Source organism: Ambystoma mexicanum, chromosome 1p (assembly GCF_040938575.1).
Source record: "Ambystoma mexicanum isolate Mex_15411 chromosome 1p, UKY_AmexF1_1, whole genome shotgun sequence".
Lineage (NCBI taxonomy): Eukaryota > Metazoa > Chordata > Amphibia > Caudata > Ambystomatidae > Ambystoma > Ambystoma mexicanum.
The window spans coordinates 614,266,171-614,287,827 of NC_090921.1; the positions used below are offsets into that span (position 1 = coordinate 614,266,171).

Below are 21,657 nucleotides of genomic sequence, written 5' to 3' on the forward strand. Positions count from 1 at the left end.
TATTAAATAAATAACTTGGCGGTATCTTTACAATTGCACCAAAAAGTGGTGCGTTTAAAATCAATGGGAAAATCCCATAAGAAATATTCCGGTGGAATATTTCGTGTGGTATCCACTGCCACCAGCCAGAAACTCGACAAGGGGGGACTGGACAGTGCCCCCTTGGAAAACAGACCCAGGGGCAATCAAATTATCCCTACCAGTACTTCCACAATAGGATGGTTTGTACTGGTTCTGTTCACAATTTCTTTTACATGCCCTGGGAGACAGTAGTCAGTCCCAGGGTATGGAGTCTATGTTTGGCGGTCACTATGACACCCCTGTGTTACTGCACTGAGGGTGCTGTGTAACACACATACCAAAAACACATGAAGCCCTATGGAGTAAAAGACCCCATAGCCCATAAAACACATTCACAGTCAAAGAACATTCTCAAATCATGCCTAAGAGTGGGAGAAAGAGTCTCACTCTTAGCAGGAGGAAAAAATAAACCCCAAAAATCCAGCAAAGCTGCCGGGGGACTCACTAGGTTTGGGAAATTAGCCTTAACAGAGAATTCTCCCTAACACCCACTGCACCTTTGTTCACCCATGCATGCCTCCATGTGCACAACTACCGCATTCCATCTGCAGCGCACCGCCACCCACGCTCCCACCCAACCTATGTCATGTGCAAATTCGATCGCCATCTATAAATGACCTGCAACCACTCACTACGGAAAGAGTTTGCCGCAAACAGGTTGCGGCAGAAGCTAAAGGACCGTTACGACAGCTGCCTCCAATCACCACAGAAAATACTAGCCTACATATGTCGCATATAAACCACTTCTCACTCCCCCAGACATTCCTTCCTTTATGGCCGCCAACACCATGCGTACGGTACATTTTCCAGACCCTTCCGCCGCTTCACTGTCCTCTGATAGTGCATGGCGGCTTTCCCAAAAAATGTTGATGCACAGCACGCTTCCCTCCAGCCAACCACGGGCCGCTTACAAACTTCTCAGACACCACGCCGTACTGCGATCCAATTACACTTCTGTCTGTGGAGCGAACTGGGAAATGGGTCCACGCAGCGGACATAGATATCACTAATTTTTTGGGACATACATTTCAGTCTTTTGTAACTAATTGTCAGACTCCGCAGCCTTAGAAGGAGTATCAGTTATATCCGCAACCTCCTCCCCTTACTCCTCACCTGAATCCTCTGAAGAAGTTACGCGGCGGTTAGCCTTCTTTCCGATCTTCTTCTTTTTTGAGAAGAGGTAGGGCCTTCTGCGGTGGGAAGCCACCCTGATTCCCTGCCAAGCAGGGAAGCAAGAGGCTTCCTTCCCGCAGGGACCGAATAAACGAGGGAAAAAAGCGGATGCTAAAAAAAACCCTCAGTGAAAAGGAAAGCAGTCCAGCAGGTCCGGAGAGTGAAGCGATGAAATCATGCAGATCCGGTGTCAGAAGTAGGACGTCTGATGGAAGGCTCCTGGACCGGAGTCTGAAGGCGAAGCAAGTCCATAGAAGTTTCCAGGAGCGGTGGACGAGGGAAACAATGAAGGAACAGGAGCGAACCTTGGTGTCAGCCGGAGAGGGGATGCAGAATGGAGAGAAAAGGAAAGAAACACAGGAGAACCAGAACGGCGAAGGGAATCCGCGGGCGAGAGAGAAGAGAGAAAGAACGGCGAAGGGACGCCGACTGGAGGCCCAAGGGTCAGCAAGGTAAGCACAAAGGAAAAAGCACACGGAGCAAGCAACGAGGAAAAGAAACAAAGTTGCAACGTGCCGAAACCGGAAGTGGGCGGTGCTTAAGTAGCCAAAACCAGGGAGACAGAGAAAGACTAGAGCGGGGAAGAACCCGGAAGTGGACAGGAAAACAAGGGACAACCTAATGGCGCCGCCAACGCCAGGCGTTCCATAGCCCCCACCGGCAACTAGACGCCGGCGGCATGACACTAATTTACTGGTCCGATTTCCACCGAAAACACAAAAGCACACTTTCTGGCCCAAGCCCCGGCTCCTGCTGCAAATTTGGTGAAAATCTGTCCAACTGTTTGACCTGTAGCCGTGTGCAAAGTTTTTCCCCATTCAGTCTAGTCTAGTCCTCCCTCACCCCCACACAAACCAAAGTTTGGTGAGGTTTGGTACAGAGGGGGCAAAGTTATAGGGGGGGGTCCCCAAAATTTCTTTTTTCCCATAGACTGGGAAAAAAACTTGCTCACGCCTAGCAAACCCTGGACTGATTTTCACCAAAATTTTGGTCCCAAAAGCGTGCTTTTGCAAATTAAGTGAAAATGCCTCCAGTAGTTTTTGTTCTAAAAAAAAGATCAAAAAGTAGGTCTAAAAAATGAGTGATATCTATGTCCGCTCCGCAGACACACTTCCCTGTTCGCTCCGCAGACAGGACACCGATTTGCTTATCGGTTTGCGTCATGCATGCGGACATGTGACGCATTCGCTGATTGGATGGTGAAGAGCGTGAAAGATTGTTCTGATGCACCCGCCATCTTGAATCCGTGTTTGGTGTCCGCGGACATCACGATAAATACATATTAAAAAAAACACAACATTGCACTTGTCAAACTTATCAAATAATCTCTGGCAAGGTGAGGGGTGATTGGGATGGGATATGGCTGTAAGAAGCAAAAAACTGGTGTTCTTTTGTCATGAAAGTCACACGGTACATTTGGAGGTGTTCCACAATATGTCACTAAAGTACAGGCGAAAGAGATTGCATTTTGGCATTCAAGGGATGGAGATGTATAATCATGGAATTGTGGACTTGAAAATATAGATTGTTGCTTCTGCAGTCTGCAACCCCAACCTTACCTTGTGGTAATTCCGAAATGCCTGTTCCTCTATATTGTTTATATTGGTTGCCCAACATTTATTAATATTAAATAGAAGCAATTTCGGATTATTTTACACTCTTAATTAAAACGCTTGTTGTTTATAAATTGATGTGCTGGTGGTACACCCGGAGCGCGGCAAATAAAGGGCTAATGTGTATGTTAAAATGTAATTAAAATAATAATGGAGTCAGACTGGCGGCCCCTAGAGCCTGGCACCTCAGGCAGCCACCTGCAGTGCCTGATAGACGTGGATGAGAATAACAGTTCTCATGGATGCGGTGAGGCAAGTTGTTGCAAAGTAAGAATGTATTTTGATTCTGAGTGAAGGTCACCAGCTTTGAATTTTTGGTTGCGAGCTAAGGAAGCCCACGCATCGGACACAGTATAAGGTTCAATTGTTTTTTTACCTTGAGAGAAAGGGACCATTTCGAAAGGAATTCAATGAAAGGAGGTTTGTAATAATGAATATATGATAAGGTTATGCATTCCAAAAGTGGGTAAGGAACATGTAAATTCAGTTTATGAAGAATCGTTGGTGCGAACGCAGTGAGCGTTACGGTCTGAATTACGCCAAGAGAATGGAAATGGTGAATATAATGTAAGTTTGATTTTCGACGATTGTATACCGGAACAAGCATTAACTTATTATTATGTGAAGATTATTTTTGGGTTACATTCTATTCGTCTGTTCTGTGTGGCTTATTGCAATAAAATGCAAGAACAATCTTTGTGTGTAGTTGTCTTTTTTACGTGGTTATGGGGAGTCCAGCATCGAGGTGAGTGTAGACCACCACTCGGTTTCCCCAGGTTCAACACTAATATTTCATTAAAATGTCATGTATGACCATCTCGAATTGTGTATCACTTTCCAGGTTGTTTTCTCTCTGTTGAGATTGTTTGATGTCTGTGCTAATCGTTAGTTTAAACTTTATGCTAAAATAATAAGTCAGTAGATAAATTGTAATAAAGTTCGGGTAGTGAGACACATTTTCTGTTATGTTTTTGAAACAGATACATTCTGCTATTGTCATAGATTCCAGATGCCAACTGACAGGTTTTTCAATCAGCAGCTGAACATAGTTGTGAACACCTGGATCACAGTGATTCTTTTTTTGGGACGATCGCCCAGGGCCCATATGCCCTTACGCTGTACTAGCGATTAGGAGTAACATAACATCCTTTACGGTGGTCTAGCCCTAAGTTGATGCAGAAGCCCTGGCATTCACTGTGCATGTATGGTTTAATATTCCGAATTGTGATGTGCTGTGTTGAGTCGATGTGTGTTGATTTTCGGGTTCTGCGTCACGTAAGTGATTATGGGCGCGTTTGGCTACGCTGACGAACGTCACCGAGAAAGGTGGAGAATATCACTAGGTTTGGTGATGTGAGGCTCAGGGGCGGGGCATATGATTTAGTGACGTCAGGGCAGTTTACCTTAGGCTGATGCAGCAATGGATAAGAACAGCACAAGAGGGACGCGCCCTGCTGCCAGATTTCACATGTTTATAAAAGAGTAAAAGTGAGGTAAGGTGAATTGGAAATGTTTGCGATAGATCAACGTATGTATAAAAATACATGGCCGAACCCTCAGGACAATAATAATCTCTGAGCATTGCACTTGTCAAGCTTATGAAATAATCTCTGGGGAGGTGAGGGGTGATGAGGATGGGATGGGATATTTCCGACCTGATTTCGAATGAGTTTACAAAGTTTGGTGGGATTTTGTGCAGAGTTTATGACGATTGTATGTGCATTCATTTGACAGCTTTGAAAACCTAAAACGTGGGTGGATTTCCAGCAAACTTGCGTAAGGCGCATTGGCAAGGATCTACAAGCATGGTTTTGCAAATGTGGCAGTGTTTTCTTATTTGATAAGTGTCATAATGTAGTTAAAAAAAATAGTGGTATAGCTTTAGTGACTAAGGGGTAGCCTGTGGCCATGGACATTGGCCAGAATGTCCGAGTCATGGAATAAGGTCATGATCCGGACAATCTGGCTACTGGCCATGACCAGAAGGGACAAAACATAGGATTAAAGTGGCCATGTCCATCTGGGACTGGCTTTGTGGTAAGGTAATTCGAAATTAGAATAGATTTGAAAGGGAAGAAAAATGTACTTGTGGTAATATGGCCATAGGGTGTTCTTTTTGCCTTCTGTAGGCTGCCATGGAAAGCGAAGAGGGGTCCTGTATGGACCCCCCGCCTTCCCTTTCCATGGTGGCCATCTTGGAAAAGGATTTCCTTCCTAAACCGGGACGCCTTTTTTTAGTACCACGGGTTCCCGCTTTGGGAAAATGGCCTTCATCCCCCATTTCAGGGGCTGGGATATGGGGGGATAATGTCCAGAGACCTTGTTATCCACCCTCGCTCCGCTTGGGCTGATAACTTGGGCTGCTGGGCCAGTATCCACCATTCCAGTCCTTGGAACGGAGGATGAACACCCCAATATTGCCATTAGTATAACATAAAATGCAAATAAATGTTGGAAAATCTTATTGAGTCTATGTACTTTACTGAGAAATATAAAGTAGATGGATCTATACGTTTTTTTTTTTTTTAGTTCTATTTTTAACTGTGAAAGGTGGTTCCTAAAGGAACATTTCTTTTGTTGTTTTTGGATGTATTTTTTTTTTTTTTTTCAGGAGAGCTAAGAAAGAAAGGTGGGGAGGGAAATGAGGGAAGAGGCACCAAACACTAATATGGAGGGGCAGGTGGACCGGGGAAAATGTTGCACGTGTGTTATTTCTAAGGTAGGGGCAGTGTTTATCATGTTCCGTGATTACAGCAGTGGTGGTGTCTCTTGGGGAGGAGGGATGGCTTTAGCTAATGCCATTTTAAGATAAATAGCAGTTTTGCTAAAAGTATGTACTGTGTACTAGATTATTAATGGATGAGTAGGAATAGGTGTTGAAGCTGGGAAATTTTGAAGTTGAAAGCACAGATCTTATCGTGAAGTGCGTACTGGTTCTCGGACACGTCCTCATGCCGCGCGCCAGCATATGGTCATGTGGCACTGTCTGGAAGTCAGATGTTCGTAGACTTTATGGTTAAATTGCATTAATAAAAACCTATGAAACTCAGTAAAAAAAACTTTGTTAAAGGGGCGTTATGGATCGAAGTAAAACCGAAAAACCCCTGAAATTCGCCAGTTATGGGAAGCTAAGCAACCATAACTCGCGCCGCCACAGTGCACTGCTAAGACTAACACCCAGGACATCAAAGATGACATCACAAATGTCATTGATGACATTACTGATGACATCACATGTCTGTCTCACTCTTCTTTCCTTTACTGATATGTCTAGGCCAGTAACAGTCAGGAACTAAAAAATCACTATACTATAGTACAAAGTACTATATTTGTAGACTTATACGTCAAATATGTTCTTACAATAATTCACTTAGGGTCTACTCAAAGCATATGAAACATATACAAAGGGGAAAACACAGACTTGGAAGACAGCAATGCTTTCTATGTATGAAGATGATTAGTAAGGTTATCAACACTGTCTTATAGTTTTTTTTTTTTTAATCACTGTACTTTCCCTGGATATGCTCATATTTGTACACATTGCACTTACACTATTTCCTTAGGGTTTAGTCACAATATGTTATAGTTATACATATGGAAGTAGTAGCTTTGAAGCAGAGCAATCATTTCTGTGCATGAAGATAATCAGTTAGGTTATGAAGATTGTCGGGTACTGCTGTTTTTTTGTTTACCACTTTCCCTGTATATGCTCTATTTGTATGTGTTGTTGTCTGTTTGTGTTTTGTGTGCAGTAATGCAATAATGTAGTAAGTGGGTTTGATTAGGTACTTATTGAATGTTTCACAGGATGCAAGACTCTAATAAGAAAGCATTTATAATTTTAGTTTTTAACATGGGAAGATTAATAATATTGCATCTTCATGTCTGCTGCACACTATGCCTATGTTACTTCATGTGTACCTTAGTATATTGGAAAGATCTTCATAATACAATGCTATTCGGATTCATGCATTACTTAATGCACTACGTTTTTCATGATATTTATTCCAATGATCCTTGACACATTTTTATTAACATTACAATAATAATCCCTTGTACAGACTTTTCATGAAAGGTAAATGCACATGTGATGTCATCAGTGATGTCATCAATGACATTTGTGATGTCATCTTTGATGTCCTGGGTGTTAGTCTTAGCAGTGCACTGTGGCGGCGCGAGTTATGGTTGCTTAGCTTCCCATAACTGGCGAATTTCAGGGGTTTTTCGGTTTTACTTCGATCCATAACGCCCCTTTAACAAAGTTTTTTTTTACTGAATATATATATATATATATATATATATATATATATATATATATATATATATATATATATATATATATATATATATATATTTCTCCATCTGTAGGTTATTTTACCGGCTTTACAGTTGACCGTGCAACATACTATCTGGCATTTTACATCTCAAATGATGAGTAATTATGTGTGAACATATGCACCAATCATTAAGCAGGTTTTCTTTGGTGAATTGACAATTGTGGTTCCTTCCAGCACTCTTAATTTAAATTATGACAATGGGATAATAGATGTGTCCCCACATAATAACCAATTATATGGTGTTCCTTAGTAAAAAGGTTATCAAGTTTATTTTACCTTTCCATGTTTTAGTAAAATATATTCTAAACCCACCTGACCCCTCATAAAAACATTCGATGAACATTTTTGTTATAATGTACATGTTTAAATACCAGGCATTGAAATTACCAGCGATGAAAAAACATAGAACCACTTTTAGGCCCTTTGACTTGTGTGGCCTACATTGATTTGTGAGTATGTTTTGAATAATTATCCAGTACGCAGATGGACATGTTTGTTCATGAGTCACCGATATGGTATTTTTTAGGATATTCTGTTCTCCTGATGAAGACCCGGTATAATTAATTTTGACGTCTAAACTGTTCGATGTGTTACAAGTAGCTTCAAGATGGAAATAACAGCTCATTAACCATCGCTTTAAATTGCTATTTTGTACGCCTGGTTTCATTGGCATTTGTGTCAATTATGTGTAGATTATTCTACACTGGTTTATTTCTTAATGAGAGTGCTTGCAAATGTTGATGTGTGTTGCATCAATGTGGTATGGTGTAATGTGATGTTTAAGTGTGGGACATTGACTGTTTATGATTATTTCATGTCCATTTCATTTGTTGTACTGATTGTTTTTGAAAATGTTTATTAATTAATTCTTTCTTTAATTACTTGGTTGAATTTTTTGTTCCAGATTCTTTCTTCTGTTTATTCTGTATTTATTCCCTGAATATAGAAGACAGGGACACATGCTTATTTGTTTAATTAATTTGCTAATCTGCACCTAATTTTACTTCCTGTAGCCGCTAGATTCAAAGTTGTCTTTGTGCTGGCATCTGCTTAAGACTCGAATTCTGGAGCACTGGTGCCTTCATAATTGGTGGCAGTTACTCTAACAGTGTGTCTCCTCCCTGCAGTGAGTTTGCAACTGTCAGGAACACTTTCTTCTCCGGTCTTCCCGGTTTAGAACAGTGTGCGGCTGACCCCTCCAGCTTCTTCCTCTTTGCTGTAATATCAGTGCTTTACCATACAGTATAACCTGTAGCTGCCAGCTATATGGCTATATTACATTCTTTATACAAAAAAACTCTTCTCAGTATTTAGCCATGTGGGTCTTCGCTGCCTCCAGAAACTTCACCGCCCCCGATCTTCAAGGATGTGATGGGAATCACTTCAAAGTCATCCATAAACAGGGGGCCTAGTTACCATATTTCCTGAAGTAGTATGCCATGTTTCATTGGAAAATCCATGACCTGTAGCTTGACTCCAAACCTCCCACTGATCCAAAATAACTTTTTAGCTGCTGGTTTCATTGGTATTGTTAATGTATCACCCCCAATAATAGTAGTATTAATTTTACCACCTTTAGGTGAGGGCGAGAGTATTAGTGACATTAATACAAGACTTGTGCCTGCACCATTTGTCTTGCAGCACTGATGACTCTGTGCAGGTAAATGTCAGTCCCATCCAATGTGTAATATTTAAAAGCCTAGTTTATAACATGTAGCTTGCAGCAGCATGTTATACTTGTCTGTTATAGTACTGCTATCACAACACAGAAGAAGAAACTGGAGGAGTCTGTGCACCCATGCCCACCACTTATTTTATCGAATGACCAAATCTACGCAATGTTCTAAACAAGGAAAATGAAGGAGAAAGTGCTTTTCATCATTAACTATTAACTGATACATCTCCACCACTCAAGTAAAGGGTGCATCTAAAGCAATCTGAACAGATTGTTGCACTGTTTCCTTGTACCCCGTTGTCCTCTTTAACTGTTTTTTTATTTCCCCACCCCATTGTACATCCACCTTGAAAATGCTGTACTACTTCAGAGGAGGCCTGCCCATTAATGGAAAAATGGGTCAGGGAAGTACTGGTGCATTGCTTGGTTAGGGAGATTATACAAACGTCCTATGGCGAGCGCTTCAGAAGATCACCTCATTAGTTGTAGGGTGGGTTTCCCTTAAGCTATTTCTGATTGTCGTAGCTGGCAGAGCAATCAATGCTTACTATTAGAATGAGAGGGAGTAATATCAAATTACATTTTACAATCACAAACACACAGTAAAGTTCATGCAGTATTTTACTAAATATATCAGATTAAATAAAGTTGTGCATAATAGAAATATCTATCTTGAAGGTAAGTAATCAAAATACAGTGTTCAAAACAGTAAGTGGACATCTGAAGGGCACCAACAAATAATTCAAGCAACTATTCAACAGTTCTTAGTAGGTAAATAAGATGCCTTAGAATAGTGTTAGATAGTTTCCAAGTTTGTCCAAAGAAAACCATAGGACAAAATAATCAGCTCCCGGTTTTAGGTAAAGACATTTAACACGCCGTAAGTTCACAGTAGAGCTGCTGAGAATGCAATCTTTGGGATGATGTCAGTGACTTACCCCACCAAATCAAATACAGCCCAAGAATCATTGCAGAAGGTGCCGACAGTAAGATTGGAGAAGTGATGAAGAAATTCATATGGTGCTGCTGACGTTGCCGACGAGAAGGGCCTGTGGGCAGAACCTCCAGACACTGAAGAATGGGGCGAGCAACAGATTACAAGGCAGAAGAGCCTGAGATGTTGAAAAGGCTGCAGTAGTGCAAAATAAAGGCTCCAGTGGATGGGGTGCAAGGTCTGGTTCAACATCTGGTTTCTGCAGGTTGCGGTTCCAGGCACCAGGGCTGCAGGTACAGCCCCTGGAGAGGGACGCATGGGACCAGTGGTGATGGTGGTCGGAGGACTCCCACGAGCCATCGCTTTAGTCAGTGAAAAAATACATAGCAGCAGCACAAAGTGGACTCCCTGGGATAGGTCAACCGATGCTCTGGTCTGGACGTAACATTGTAGGACAGGACAAAGAGGTTTCCTTGGAGGAAGGACCAATGAAAACGTCCGGCCTGACAAGCCTTGGGATTTTAGAGGATCAGGAGTTCCAGCATCTGCATTGTCTTCATATTCATCAGCAGTTTCAGGTTGTCGACTCAAGAATTGGTCAGGGTCTCTTCAGTTAATGGCCATGCACCTTTTAAACATTTGGTAACCTCTCGATTGGCAGAGGCCAGCCTAATTCTTGTTTCACAGCCACACAGAAAGGGAGGTGGAACTTAAGGAAGCCTTTGTGAGCTTAGAGCTCATGTACGAAAACTGCCAAAGATGGCCATTCCTCTGTAGCTGTCGGCAGATTCCGTACCAGCTCCGGCTGTTCCAATGGCACAGATGGAGGTGGATGGATAACAATCCCAACCCAAGAGGCAGCCTTGTGTCCAGCTCCATACCTCACCAAGATGACGGCTGCACCATGACGTACATGACACAAGGTACACTAATACAATGGCTGCCAGATCTATGGAATAAACCTGCAATGAGGATAAGACGACGACTTCCTGGTAAGCGTACAAGTTGCAACTCTTCTTCTTCTTTGTTGCATGACGTTTCCTCATATCTCTGTACCCCATACCTGGTTTTCCCTTTGTTTGTTCCCATGTTACCTTCCGTCTCTTCTTTATTCCTTGCCTCACCTGGTACTGGTTCCTATTGCCTTGTTGTCCTTCAGACTGCATTTCCCTGAGCAGTCCTGATCCAATTTTACAGCTTCTTGATTTCTGTCCAGCTACAATCGCAGAGGTTTTTTTCCTCCTTTGAAGGGAGGTTTTTCCTTGGTTCAGAACCTCTCAAGATGCTTGCTTACTCTGTCCCTGTCGTGGCTCCTCCAGGGGACCAGCCCTATCACTTTCTGGAAAAATCCTGGGAGCCCTCTTGGGTAGAGAGTAGCTGCCACCAGAGAGTAGCTGCCACCAGCATGTAACACTGACACTTGATCTGGGTGAGAAAACAAACCCAGGGACAACAAAGCACTTGTGTAGCACCCCTCCCATGGTAGCCTCATGAGCTACCCATGCAGTGCTTTAAAAGTGAGTTGCAGTCTTCATTGCATGGGAAGCACCTTACTATTGTAAACAATAGATCTGGATATATAGAAAGCCAAAAAGATGACTAAGTGACAAGCCAAGTGAGTGAGTTTAAAGGGATGTTGTGAACTAACTGTTAACATGCTTCAGTTTCCAAATGCTTCATAACGCAGTTTACAAAAACCTTTAGCTAGATTTGTGTAATTTTATGATGAAATGTTATCTCCCTTGTGAATGATCAGTTTATTCATCCAGTCTCTCTGGCTTTCCTCGTGTTCAGAATTTCTGTTAACAAGGAGCTAGAGGTTGAACCAGAAGAAACTATAGAAGAGAACAATACCAAGGTGAGGAGGAAGTCAAAACGCTCCAAAAAAGAGCCAGAAGAGGAGAAAGGTGTGAAGGAACCAGAGGTGGAGACATTTTTCGAGCCTGCGGCAGACTCTCCTCGGGAAATACTCATGGTCGAAGTGGACAATGTGGTACATGAAGAGTTTCAAATCACTGAGGAAGTTAAAGTAAGTTTTAAGAAAAAGAATATAGTTTGTGCCCATTTACTGTGCAAATTCACTTCAATGGTATGTTTATATCGTAAAAGATAAAATGTGTCTTATTCCACAAAACAAAGCCTTTTGTGGGTGAGGTTTGTAGTGGTCCAGCCTTTTGGTGTTTAGTAACATAGTTTAATAAAAGGCAAGTTACTTCAGCATAGCTCAATTAACAGTGTTGCACTGTGCAATTAAAGGTAATGATGGAGGGTGTCACAGAGCACTCGGTAAGATGTCTGCTCCTTGAGAAAGTTCTGCTACAAGGCAAACATCCTGATTATTGCTTCTCGACAAACATGGGAGAGCAAGATAAAGTTTCCTATATCACACTGCGGTGGTGGGTCAACCGGTGCTGTCTGCGGAAGGGTGGACCTGCTTTAGTATTCCATGGCAGCCTCCATGGTCCTTGAGGCCTGAAAGCGACCGAGTTGTTCCAAGTGATCCCTTGCAGCCCTGGGACTGTGGACCTGTCTGGTGGTGTTCTGTGGTATGCCCAGAGCAGGATTCGGAAAACGTCCCCAGACACAGCTGTATGACCCACAGACCTGGTAGGCAGTGCATGTATGCTTGGGGACCCATTTCCTGCAGATTACTACGGCACTAATCCAAGCACAGATCTCACCCCTTGAGATTGTGATTAAGGGAACAATTGCTGGCCCTCTCTCCCTGTCCGCTAAGGGATACTGCTTGCTGATTCCTACTGCACAATTGGCAACGTTATAAGCATGCACAGCAGCTGGTCTATAGGGGAATTTTGAGGGGTGCTAGCAGACCTCAGACGCAGCATCGCCACCAATCATTTAATTGCATTACCCACTGCGCTGCAGGTGAAGGGCTTTTGAGAGACTGCAAGGTACTGTCACACAGCAGACATCGATTGACAAATCGGCCTGATCAGGGAATCGAATTAAAATAAGATTTTATTAACAAATGTGCACGAGTTTGGGCACAATAAACAAAAATGGCCTGAATTAAGGTAAAAGTTGTAAGGATGGATATTTTCCTTGGTGGGGTAGTGCTATGGGAAAATGTAACTAAAAGTCTCTCTTGCGAAAGGGAAAAAAGATCTGACGGCGCTCCTTATGCCCTCTTAAGTGCAGGATTGTCTGTCCCTAGTAAATCCATTCAGTATTTGTGAGTCCCGGGTTCTAAGAGTTTCTTGCACCCTATTTTCCCCTGTTCTTGTGACCATTCTTCTACTTCTTAGTCTCAGGTTCCAGGGTTCCTGCACCCTGTTTCCCACCGTTCCTGTAGTCCTTTCTCCTTGGCCTTTAATGCTGTACTTAAAGCCTGTGGTTGGGTTCTATAGATGGAATCGTGAGAGGCAGTGCTTCTAGCTTTGATTGGAGCCAGAGGATGACAGGAAGTGGCCCCAAAGCTTGAAGGAGGTACTCGCTAGATTCTCCCTTTATTCCTCCTTACAATGGTGTGGCTCCTCCAGCCACCTGCTCCAGTCCCCCTCATTTCCCCAGCATCTGGATACCTTCTTCCCTCCACTCTGCTGCCTCCTTCCCCTACTCTCCTGATCCCAAACTCATTGACCTTTTCCTCCCAAGCCTTCTGAGTCTTCCTCCATCCAGCCCACTTCGTGTCTTGATTCCCCCCCCCCACCGTCGGGGCCTGGGTTTGCCCTCCCTGCAGCCTCCCAGTTCCTCCTTAGCCCCAGCCTTTTGTGCCACTCCTCCAACCTTTTGCCTCCCGATATCCCAAGGCTCCAGGGGCTCTGCTCCAGTATCCAGCTGCATCACCAGCTTCTGCTCATCCATCGCTAGCCAGCACTGAATGAGCTCTTCCTCCTACCACCACCACTGACAGACTGAGCTCTTGAGGTTTTATAGGGCTTTGGCCCCTTCTTCTAGCCTCCCACGGGTGTAATGGGTATCTGGTTTGGTGGTTTTGCATAGGGTGCTTGGAAATCTTAGTTCTCTGGGTCTGAACCCACTGCGTTTGGCACCACACCAACCATATTGGAATTACCAACTCCCTTTTTGTAATTTAAGTGGAATCCGGAGCAGATTAGCATGAGGGGAGCTGGCCGTACCAGCGCTGCTGTCCCGGAGCAAAGCCAGCTAACCGTGTCTTAAAGAAACCATAGAGTTGACTGCCATCTTATTAGTGTCCGTTTGGCAGCTCGACCATAACTCAGACAAACAGGGCACTTCGTCTCAGTACCTGCTGGAATGCCCAACTGCTTCCTTTATCTACAAGCAGATCCTTATTACCACTCCCACTTGGGAGCCCCACCCAGCATCTGTTTGTGCTTGGTTTCTCTTCTGGTCTGCCGTTCCTGCACAGTTACACCGCTCTTGCAGCCTATCCTTATCCCACCACTCACACAGGGACTGCTATTCAACACATGGAACAAGGCAGGAGGATGCAGGTACTTACTGTGCCACAGGGCTCCAGTGTGTTGAGCCTCTTTTCTTGTATCCAATGTGCTCCTCTTTGCACAAAAATGGGGAACAATACAAAATGAGCAACGTTGGATGGGCTCATGCACTCAAGTGGCATGAAACAAGCTGCCTCCATGGTCCTTCCCTTCCATCTGCAGATAATCAGTGGCCAAATAGGGAAGACAATGTACCACTAGGACATATCCTATTAGTACTTAAGAGCAGTATGGATAGCTTGGGGAATAATTAAATGCTTCCCTTCCTAGTTAAGACATCCAATCCGCAAATTGGCAACAAATAACAAGTGGAATAACCTACTGGCGTAGTTGAGGACTAAGTCACAACTTATAAGCAGACATGGCGAACCTCCAGGGTGATATCAAGGTTTTCATTGCTAAGAACTTTATTCCATGCTTTTTAATCTCACTTTGTGAGATCCTCCTAGTTTTTTTTGTTCGCTTTCTGTGTTTTTTACTTTTTTCTCTTGAGTGAGGATTTCTTAAACCTCACGTAGCACTGCACTATATACTATATTGGAATTCCTGATGGTCCCTATGGGTACCAGGTTGAGGGGTATCCTGTTACCTGATTTTCTAATCATGTTTTTATGTTTTTGGTTTGCAATAAACCTTGCACAGAATGAGCTTCTAAAGACAAAAGAAAAATGCATGAATTCATTACAATTTACATTCTTCGTTCCTTTAAAATGTACATCCATGCCAGAAAGAGAGATTACAATCAACACATTGTAACATTTTTAGATCTAACCTTTCAACATATATCTTGAGGCAGCAAGAATTAGAGATGCCTGTTTAACAGCAAATATTCAGGAACATAAATTTAGTGTTTGTTGAAAGATTATTTTCATTTAAAAAAACCTTGAAGGAATAGTTTGCTAAAAAAAATGTTAAGCTTTGAGAACATTGGCCATTAAAAAAAAATATATAAAATTGTTTTTACAAAAAGTTCCCATGTAAACTATTGTGCAAATGGGCCTCAAAGTCTTGATTTTTAAGAGAAAGGAGGCATATATTTTGTAAAATGAACAAGCTTCCTCAGTTTTTGTTAACTCTGCTCTCGTGGCAGCAATAAGCAAAAGCCCCCTACTGGGAGCTTTTGCTTATTGCTGCAGGAGAGCAGAGAATGCTGTCAGGCTACAGAATGAGAATGAATATGCAGCGTTCAATTGGGTGATGAAATCACAATGTTACAAGGCATCGCATGTTCCTGGCCAGATCCCTTCCTAGCTGCAGAGAGGCAATGGCTGGGCATACACCATCCAGCCAGGTGGTCCAGGGGCACTTAGGGGCTCTACAGCACCCAGGACTCGCCGGGGCTCTGCTCAGGCTGATTCCAACAGCCGGTTGATCCGGGGGCTGCAGGGGTGAGTATTGGCCCCATCACCCCCGATGGAGCTTCTGCCGACCCCTTGAGGCGGCGGTAGTGCGATGCACCCTGTGCGGGCGAATCCTCCAATGGAGGTGTAGGCATCGTGGGAGGTGGGGGGGGAGGGTCACTCACCTCATGCAGGCTGCTTAGCGGGCCTCGATGAGGCAGGACAGTCTGACCGGCCTGCTGAGGCACGGGGGGCATGCAATGCCTCAAAAGGCAGAGCATGGGCGTGGGTAGTATCCTGAGCACGGTGCTCAAGAAGAGGAACTGCATCTCCAGCGTGGTGCTGCGCCTGCTCTGCATCCTGGAGCCAGGTGAGTGTTGAGTGGGCGGGGAGGCAGGGGGCATGAATTAGATGGCATATTGTCACTGCAGTTGATGTTGTGTCATTTGTGAGTTGCTGACACGGAATGACATTTGTGTGCCTTTCTGACTTTTCAATGGCTATTTGCAGGCTTTGCAGGTACTCTCCTGGTCTCGCGGGATGGAATCATTACATAACCTGTGCTTTTCAATCACCAGGAATCGGCAGTTGCGCTGAGTTCACAATTTAAAGGCAGTCATTTCCATGGTGCCTTATACAATGAAAAATCTTGAGCACCAAAACACTCAAAAGCATTTACGTTAATTTCATAAGACTAATGCGTGGCACAGCCACCTAATAAAATGACTTCCGATCACTGTTGGCAGTCTTGGCACTGCTCGCTTTCCTCTGTGTCCATATGAATGGAGGAAAACTAGTATCTGAATAGAACGATAATTGGAAGGTGCGCTGCGGCACCGGTGGCCGAGGACACAACACTCACTACTCCACCTCCAGACCTACACAGCGGACAGCGGTAGTCCTCTCCAGCGTGCAGGTCTGTACAATGCACCCTTGCTTCCATCGCATCAGGCTGCCATTGTAGCCGGACAGCATATTCTGCTCTCTGGTAGCAATAAGCAAAAGCTCCCAGTAGGGGGCTTTTGCTTGATTACTGCCGCAAGAGCAGAGTTAACAAACTCAGGAAGCTTGTTAATTTCACAAAATGGATGCCTTCTAGTGCTTATTCTGGACTAGGTGGCCCATTTATTTTACATTGGAGCTTTTTGTAAAAACAATTTTAATATATATTTGTTATTATGGCCAATCTTTTTAAAGCTTAACATTGAGCGAGCCATCCCTTTTAAACTTCTTAGCTTTTAGCCTGCAGCACAGTGCAGTCAAATATTAAATGCTTTAATGTTTCCTTAATGGCCACATTCATACAAAAATGGCAGTTTGAATGCATACTGTGGTCCATAGATTAGGCTCCTATATCCTCAAGGATTCAGCCTAAATCTTATGAATCAGTTTCTCCACTTATCACTCTGACATTCTTTCAAATAGTCGTGCAAAAGTTTGTATGGTTTCTCTTCTGCAGTCACAATATAAAACAGGTGATATTTACAGATCTTTTCTCTTGTATTGCACAAATCAGTCATTTTGAATAGCTAACGGTTTTCTATTAAAGGTTTGGAGGTCAGATTAATAATTTTAAGCTGCTACTCACATTTTAAACACTGATTATTAGGCATGTCCATTTGAAATCAGAAAACAGATTGTTTGGTAGAGAATTTAGGACATTCCTGTACAGTATCAACAGATTTCCAAACAATAATTGAAGCCAGATACGACGTCCGACTCAAGATTAGCCCCTCCAGTTTGGACCAGCATTGTTCATCAAAATTTAGAAAGATTTCTGTGCCGTATATTAGACTAGGAGTAACCTTCACTTTATAGAAACTAAGGACTGGTAATATGGAATTGACGTGAATTGACTTTCTCCATCTGTGCATCAAACGTTATGCCTTTTGAGCGCAATCTTTCAAATGTATTAGTAACAGCCGGTATTTTGTTAAATCTAAACCCTGCATACATTTTCTACCTTATGACCAGCCTGGTACCAAGTGAAGGACATCTTTTTGGGTGCATTATTCGGAAATAGTTTTTTTTACATTGAGCTATTTATTTTAAGATAATTTGATGCCATGTAACCAGGCTTTGTTGTACCCCAATCGGGGCTCTGTCGAAAATAACAAAATTATCAGAATATACTAAGCAAGGCATTCACATCGAGCCCAAGTTAGGAGGTATGGCTTTAACTTTCTTTACATAACTCCCAAAGACAGTGTGACGAATTTTCAGATCTTGTCCCTTTTTCCTTAATAGGATCCCTTTCCCATGTGGCCCAGCAGGTGAGTCTGTTCCCAGACAGTACCCCGGGGGTGGTACTCAGCAGGAGGAACACATGGGTGGGGATTTCTCCTGTTGGACTAGGGGCGACTTGGAGAGAATGGGGTATCCCTGCCAAACACCTGACCTTAGACCCCATTTCTACAACCCGAACAGCCCCTTCCCTAATAGGGATAGGAGTTATTGTCAACCTACAATTCCCCTAGAAAGTACTGGTACGAGTAAGAATACAAATTACCTGAATGAAGATTCCTCTCCTAGTACTCTGACGAAGAACTCCATTCACTCGCAAGGGAACCACAAGATCAGTACTGTGACGAGGGAGAAGTGCAGAGGCATGAAGATTATCTATGGAACCACATTGAGCAGTCTAGTGGTTACGGAGTTCCCATTGGTCCAACAGTAGTAGTACTAGAGGGGGAAACCAGGAAGTGTTGTCAAACCCTCCCTCAAGTAGCCAGGAGTAGGGAAGCTGTGATCCATGGAGAAGGGGCTGTGGGGAGCTTCGCCCACCAGACAGACTGGGAAAATTTGCCAACTGACCAGGGAAGGAGAACTGGAGAGAAGGCATAGTGGAAGAAAACGGTCTTGGGAACAGGCGAGTCCAGGGACAGTGTGCCAGCATGCTAAGCCATAGTACCCTGGTAGCTGTGAGGAGACTGGAAGACTGTTGCGAGTGCAGCCCACTCCCGAAACAAAAGCAAGTCAACCTCCCCTGCCCCCCCACCCCCACACTATCCCCAGATAAGCCATGAGGCGGAGTACGCGCAAGGAAGAAGGAAAAGCTTGGGGAGTTCATCCAGGCTGTTGTTGTTCTTTGCAGTGCCTGGTGGGAGGAAACCAGGTCTGCTAGTTAGGGTTGGGGACTCGGTTAGAAACTAAGCCAGAGAAGGGCCAACTAGGGAACAGAGTTTCCTCAACCATTGTTGAACTTTGCAAGGATCCTGAACAAGGCTGGGGAAGGGAGATACGATTCCAGAACTGTCTTTTGGCCAAAGGCAGCATGCCGCTCCCTGTGGACTGGAAAGACCTTATTTTCATTTAGTTTAAACTTCGATGTGAGGGACAGAGTTAGGATTCTGACATTGTGGCTTTTGTTTTGGACATTCTGACACTAGTTATTTTAGTTGAGGCAGGGAAACCCCTCTTCCAGTTAGGGCGAGATAGGGTTTTCTTTTCCGTTTTGCACCTAAATAGATGCTTCTAATAATCACTATGACCCCTCTAGAGTCTTACTTCTGCAACCCTACAAAACGTGCTGGGGCCAACACAAAGCCTTTCCGTAGTCCTCTGAAGGTTTTAATAGGATCCAACATCTTTCCAGTTCCATCCAGCCTCACTCTAATCTGAGTTTCTGTATGAAGTTGGATAACAGTATCCAACATAAAATCCGGAAGGCCCCCCGTCTATAGATTTCCGAAACACGTGACAGTGACGAATGCTAGATACGCAGTGAGCTGGATAAGAACCAACGATTTCTCATGGAGCGACCGCACGGGAAAAAATTTACGAACTTCTAAAGAGAAAGCAGTCGCAGGAAAAGTACAGCATAGTATGAGCCTCCCGCTGCAGATATTCTACGCAAAGACGAAGAAAGTCAAAACAAAAGATTTTAGTATAATATCACCAACCCGATGAGTGTCTAAGAAACATACATTTATACGAGATTCAGAAGATCGCCTATGTCTCAGAGTTTTGGAAATGAAGAGTGTGCTTCTGTTTTAGGACCTATACGTTGGTTCCCCCCTGAAGAAGTTCTTATAGTATTTACACAAATAAAGAATGAAACATGTTGGGTGCATGGATCGTTGTAGTGAAGAACAACGTATGTTAATAAATGACTAACATTATTAGAACCTTTTTTTAGTGAATGCTAAAAGGATTTGCCCAATAAGTTTAAATATAATAATTAAGAGAACAACTTATACTAGTTGGACTTCTCCATTTAATACCCAACGTTGGTTAAAAGTGTTGCACAATTAGACTCTATTAGAGTCAGTAAGTGTTAGAAAGTTTTAATTTCTAAATAACTATGCACTTTATAATATGTACTTTCAAGTATGACTATGTAAGAAATAATGTGTAATGTGTTTTAGATTTTATGTGATTTTACATCTGATATTGACTAATAAAATTGTTTATTTCTAGTTTGAGAGATTGTTCAGACACAGTTCCATATTTGTTTGTGAACTGGGTATAGGCGATCTCATCCATCTGAAGAGGTAACAATATGGGGGCAATGAGATTCTTAAGTTGAGAAGTGTTTCACAGGTCTGTGTTTGGGGGATGAATCTCAAAGCTGTTTAAATATTTCCCCTGTATCTGTGAGTTTTGTGGTGGCCCCTGTCTATAGTTTACACAAGTGTGCACCGATCAACCTTAGCAAAAGCCACTGCCAAATCGATAAAAGCAAAATACAATGGCCATTCCTTCTGCCTAGTCTCCTGCTGGAATAGAGAAAGTATAAGGCCATTTAACTGGGTTACCACTCCTTTGCGGAAGCGTGACCCAATTATCATGGGTAGCAGCCCAATTATTCAGTCTGGAGAGAATGGGAGAGCAAAAACCTTGATGGCCAAATCCAGAAGGGTAACAGGATGATAGTTTGAGGTGTCTAATCGATTACCCTTTTTAAATATTGTTAGACCTTCCTCTTTGCTTCTGCCTTCGCTCCCCCTCTCCCCTGCTGATCGGCTCTCTCCTGGCACTGTGCTCCTGGCCACCCTCTTTCCCCTGGGCCCAGGTACCTGCTCACCCTGCCGCCCTCCTGGCCATCCCTTGCAATGGGGGACTATCTGTACACATACACCCCCACCCCCTTCTCTTTTTCTGCGCTTGTCTGACTCAACCAGTCTGCTGCCATAAACACAGCACATGGCACTTGCTGGCTGCACTACCACTGTTTATCGCCTCCATTTTCTATTTATTTGTATTTATTTATCTTCTCTGCACTTCCACTCTTCCTCTCCATGCACTTTTTCCTTGTTCCTTTCCCATGCACTTGCGCGTTGTCAATGTCACTGGGCCTAGTAAGATCGTTGTTGTTTTTGTGTCCCCCCCTTGCCTAGTCACGCTCTGAAACACTTGTGTACGAGCGCGATACAAATAAAATATCATACATCATATCATAGCCTAAAGAAAATGAATCTGGAAGTTAGGAGAAGGAAGCCATTCTCCTAACTCTTTCGACACCACTGGATTGGAAGAGACATTTACTTTGATTAGAACTTTTGGAAACCCTTTTTGTTTGAAAACACTTGTACCCAGGGGAAGGGAGTCATTCCCCATGGTTGCGGGAGACATTTGTTTGCTTTGAAACTTTGGGATCCTTTTCTTTGAGAGACTTGGACTCAGGAGAAGGGAGCCATTCTCCTAGGCCATGAAAAGACACTTTACTTAGTACTTGGTGTTCTAGTGGTAGGGATAGGTGAGGAGTTTGACTTTGACAGAACTTTGATGTGGACTACACAGACTTCCTGACTGCCCGAGCTTTACTTTGTTTGGGGTAGGGAAACCACCTCTATTTAGGGATAGATAGGTTTTGTTGGTTGTTAATAAATGTTTATAGCAACCACTATGCCACCGTTTGGTCACACTATGCATTCCATGCCGCCACAATTGGCTCTCTGTGTTAAGGTCTGTCTCCTCGTGAGTCGATTGTAAACTGTTGCAAGGGCCCCCAAGACTAATCTACTGTTGCTTCTGGTCCTCCCCTTCATAAATAGTTGCTTGCTAGAGGTGGTTCGTTGGGTGGATTATGTAGTGCTGGCTCTGTCATATTTTAA

The 21,657-nt window shown here is 43.4% G+C and overlaps 1 protein-coding gene across 1 annotated transcript in view; it reads left to right on the forward strand.

Moving 5' to 3' along the window:
- The window catches only part of LONP1 (lon peptidase 1, mitochondrial), a 1,004,634-nt gene that overhangs the window by 175,589 nt on the left and 807,388 nt on the right, over positions 1-21,657 (forward strand). Inside the window, exon 4 of the mRNA XM_069649597.1 lies at positions 11,608-11,842. Coding sequence (XP_069505698.1) covers positions 11,608-11,842 — 235 coding nt within the window. The remainder of the gene's footprint in view (positions 1-11,607; positions 11,843-21,657) is intronic.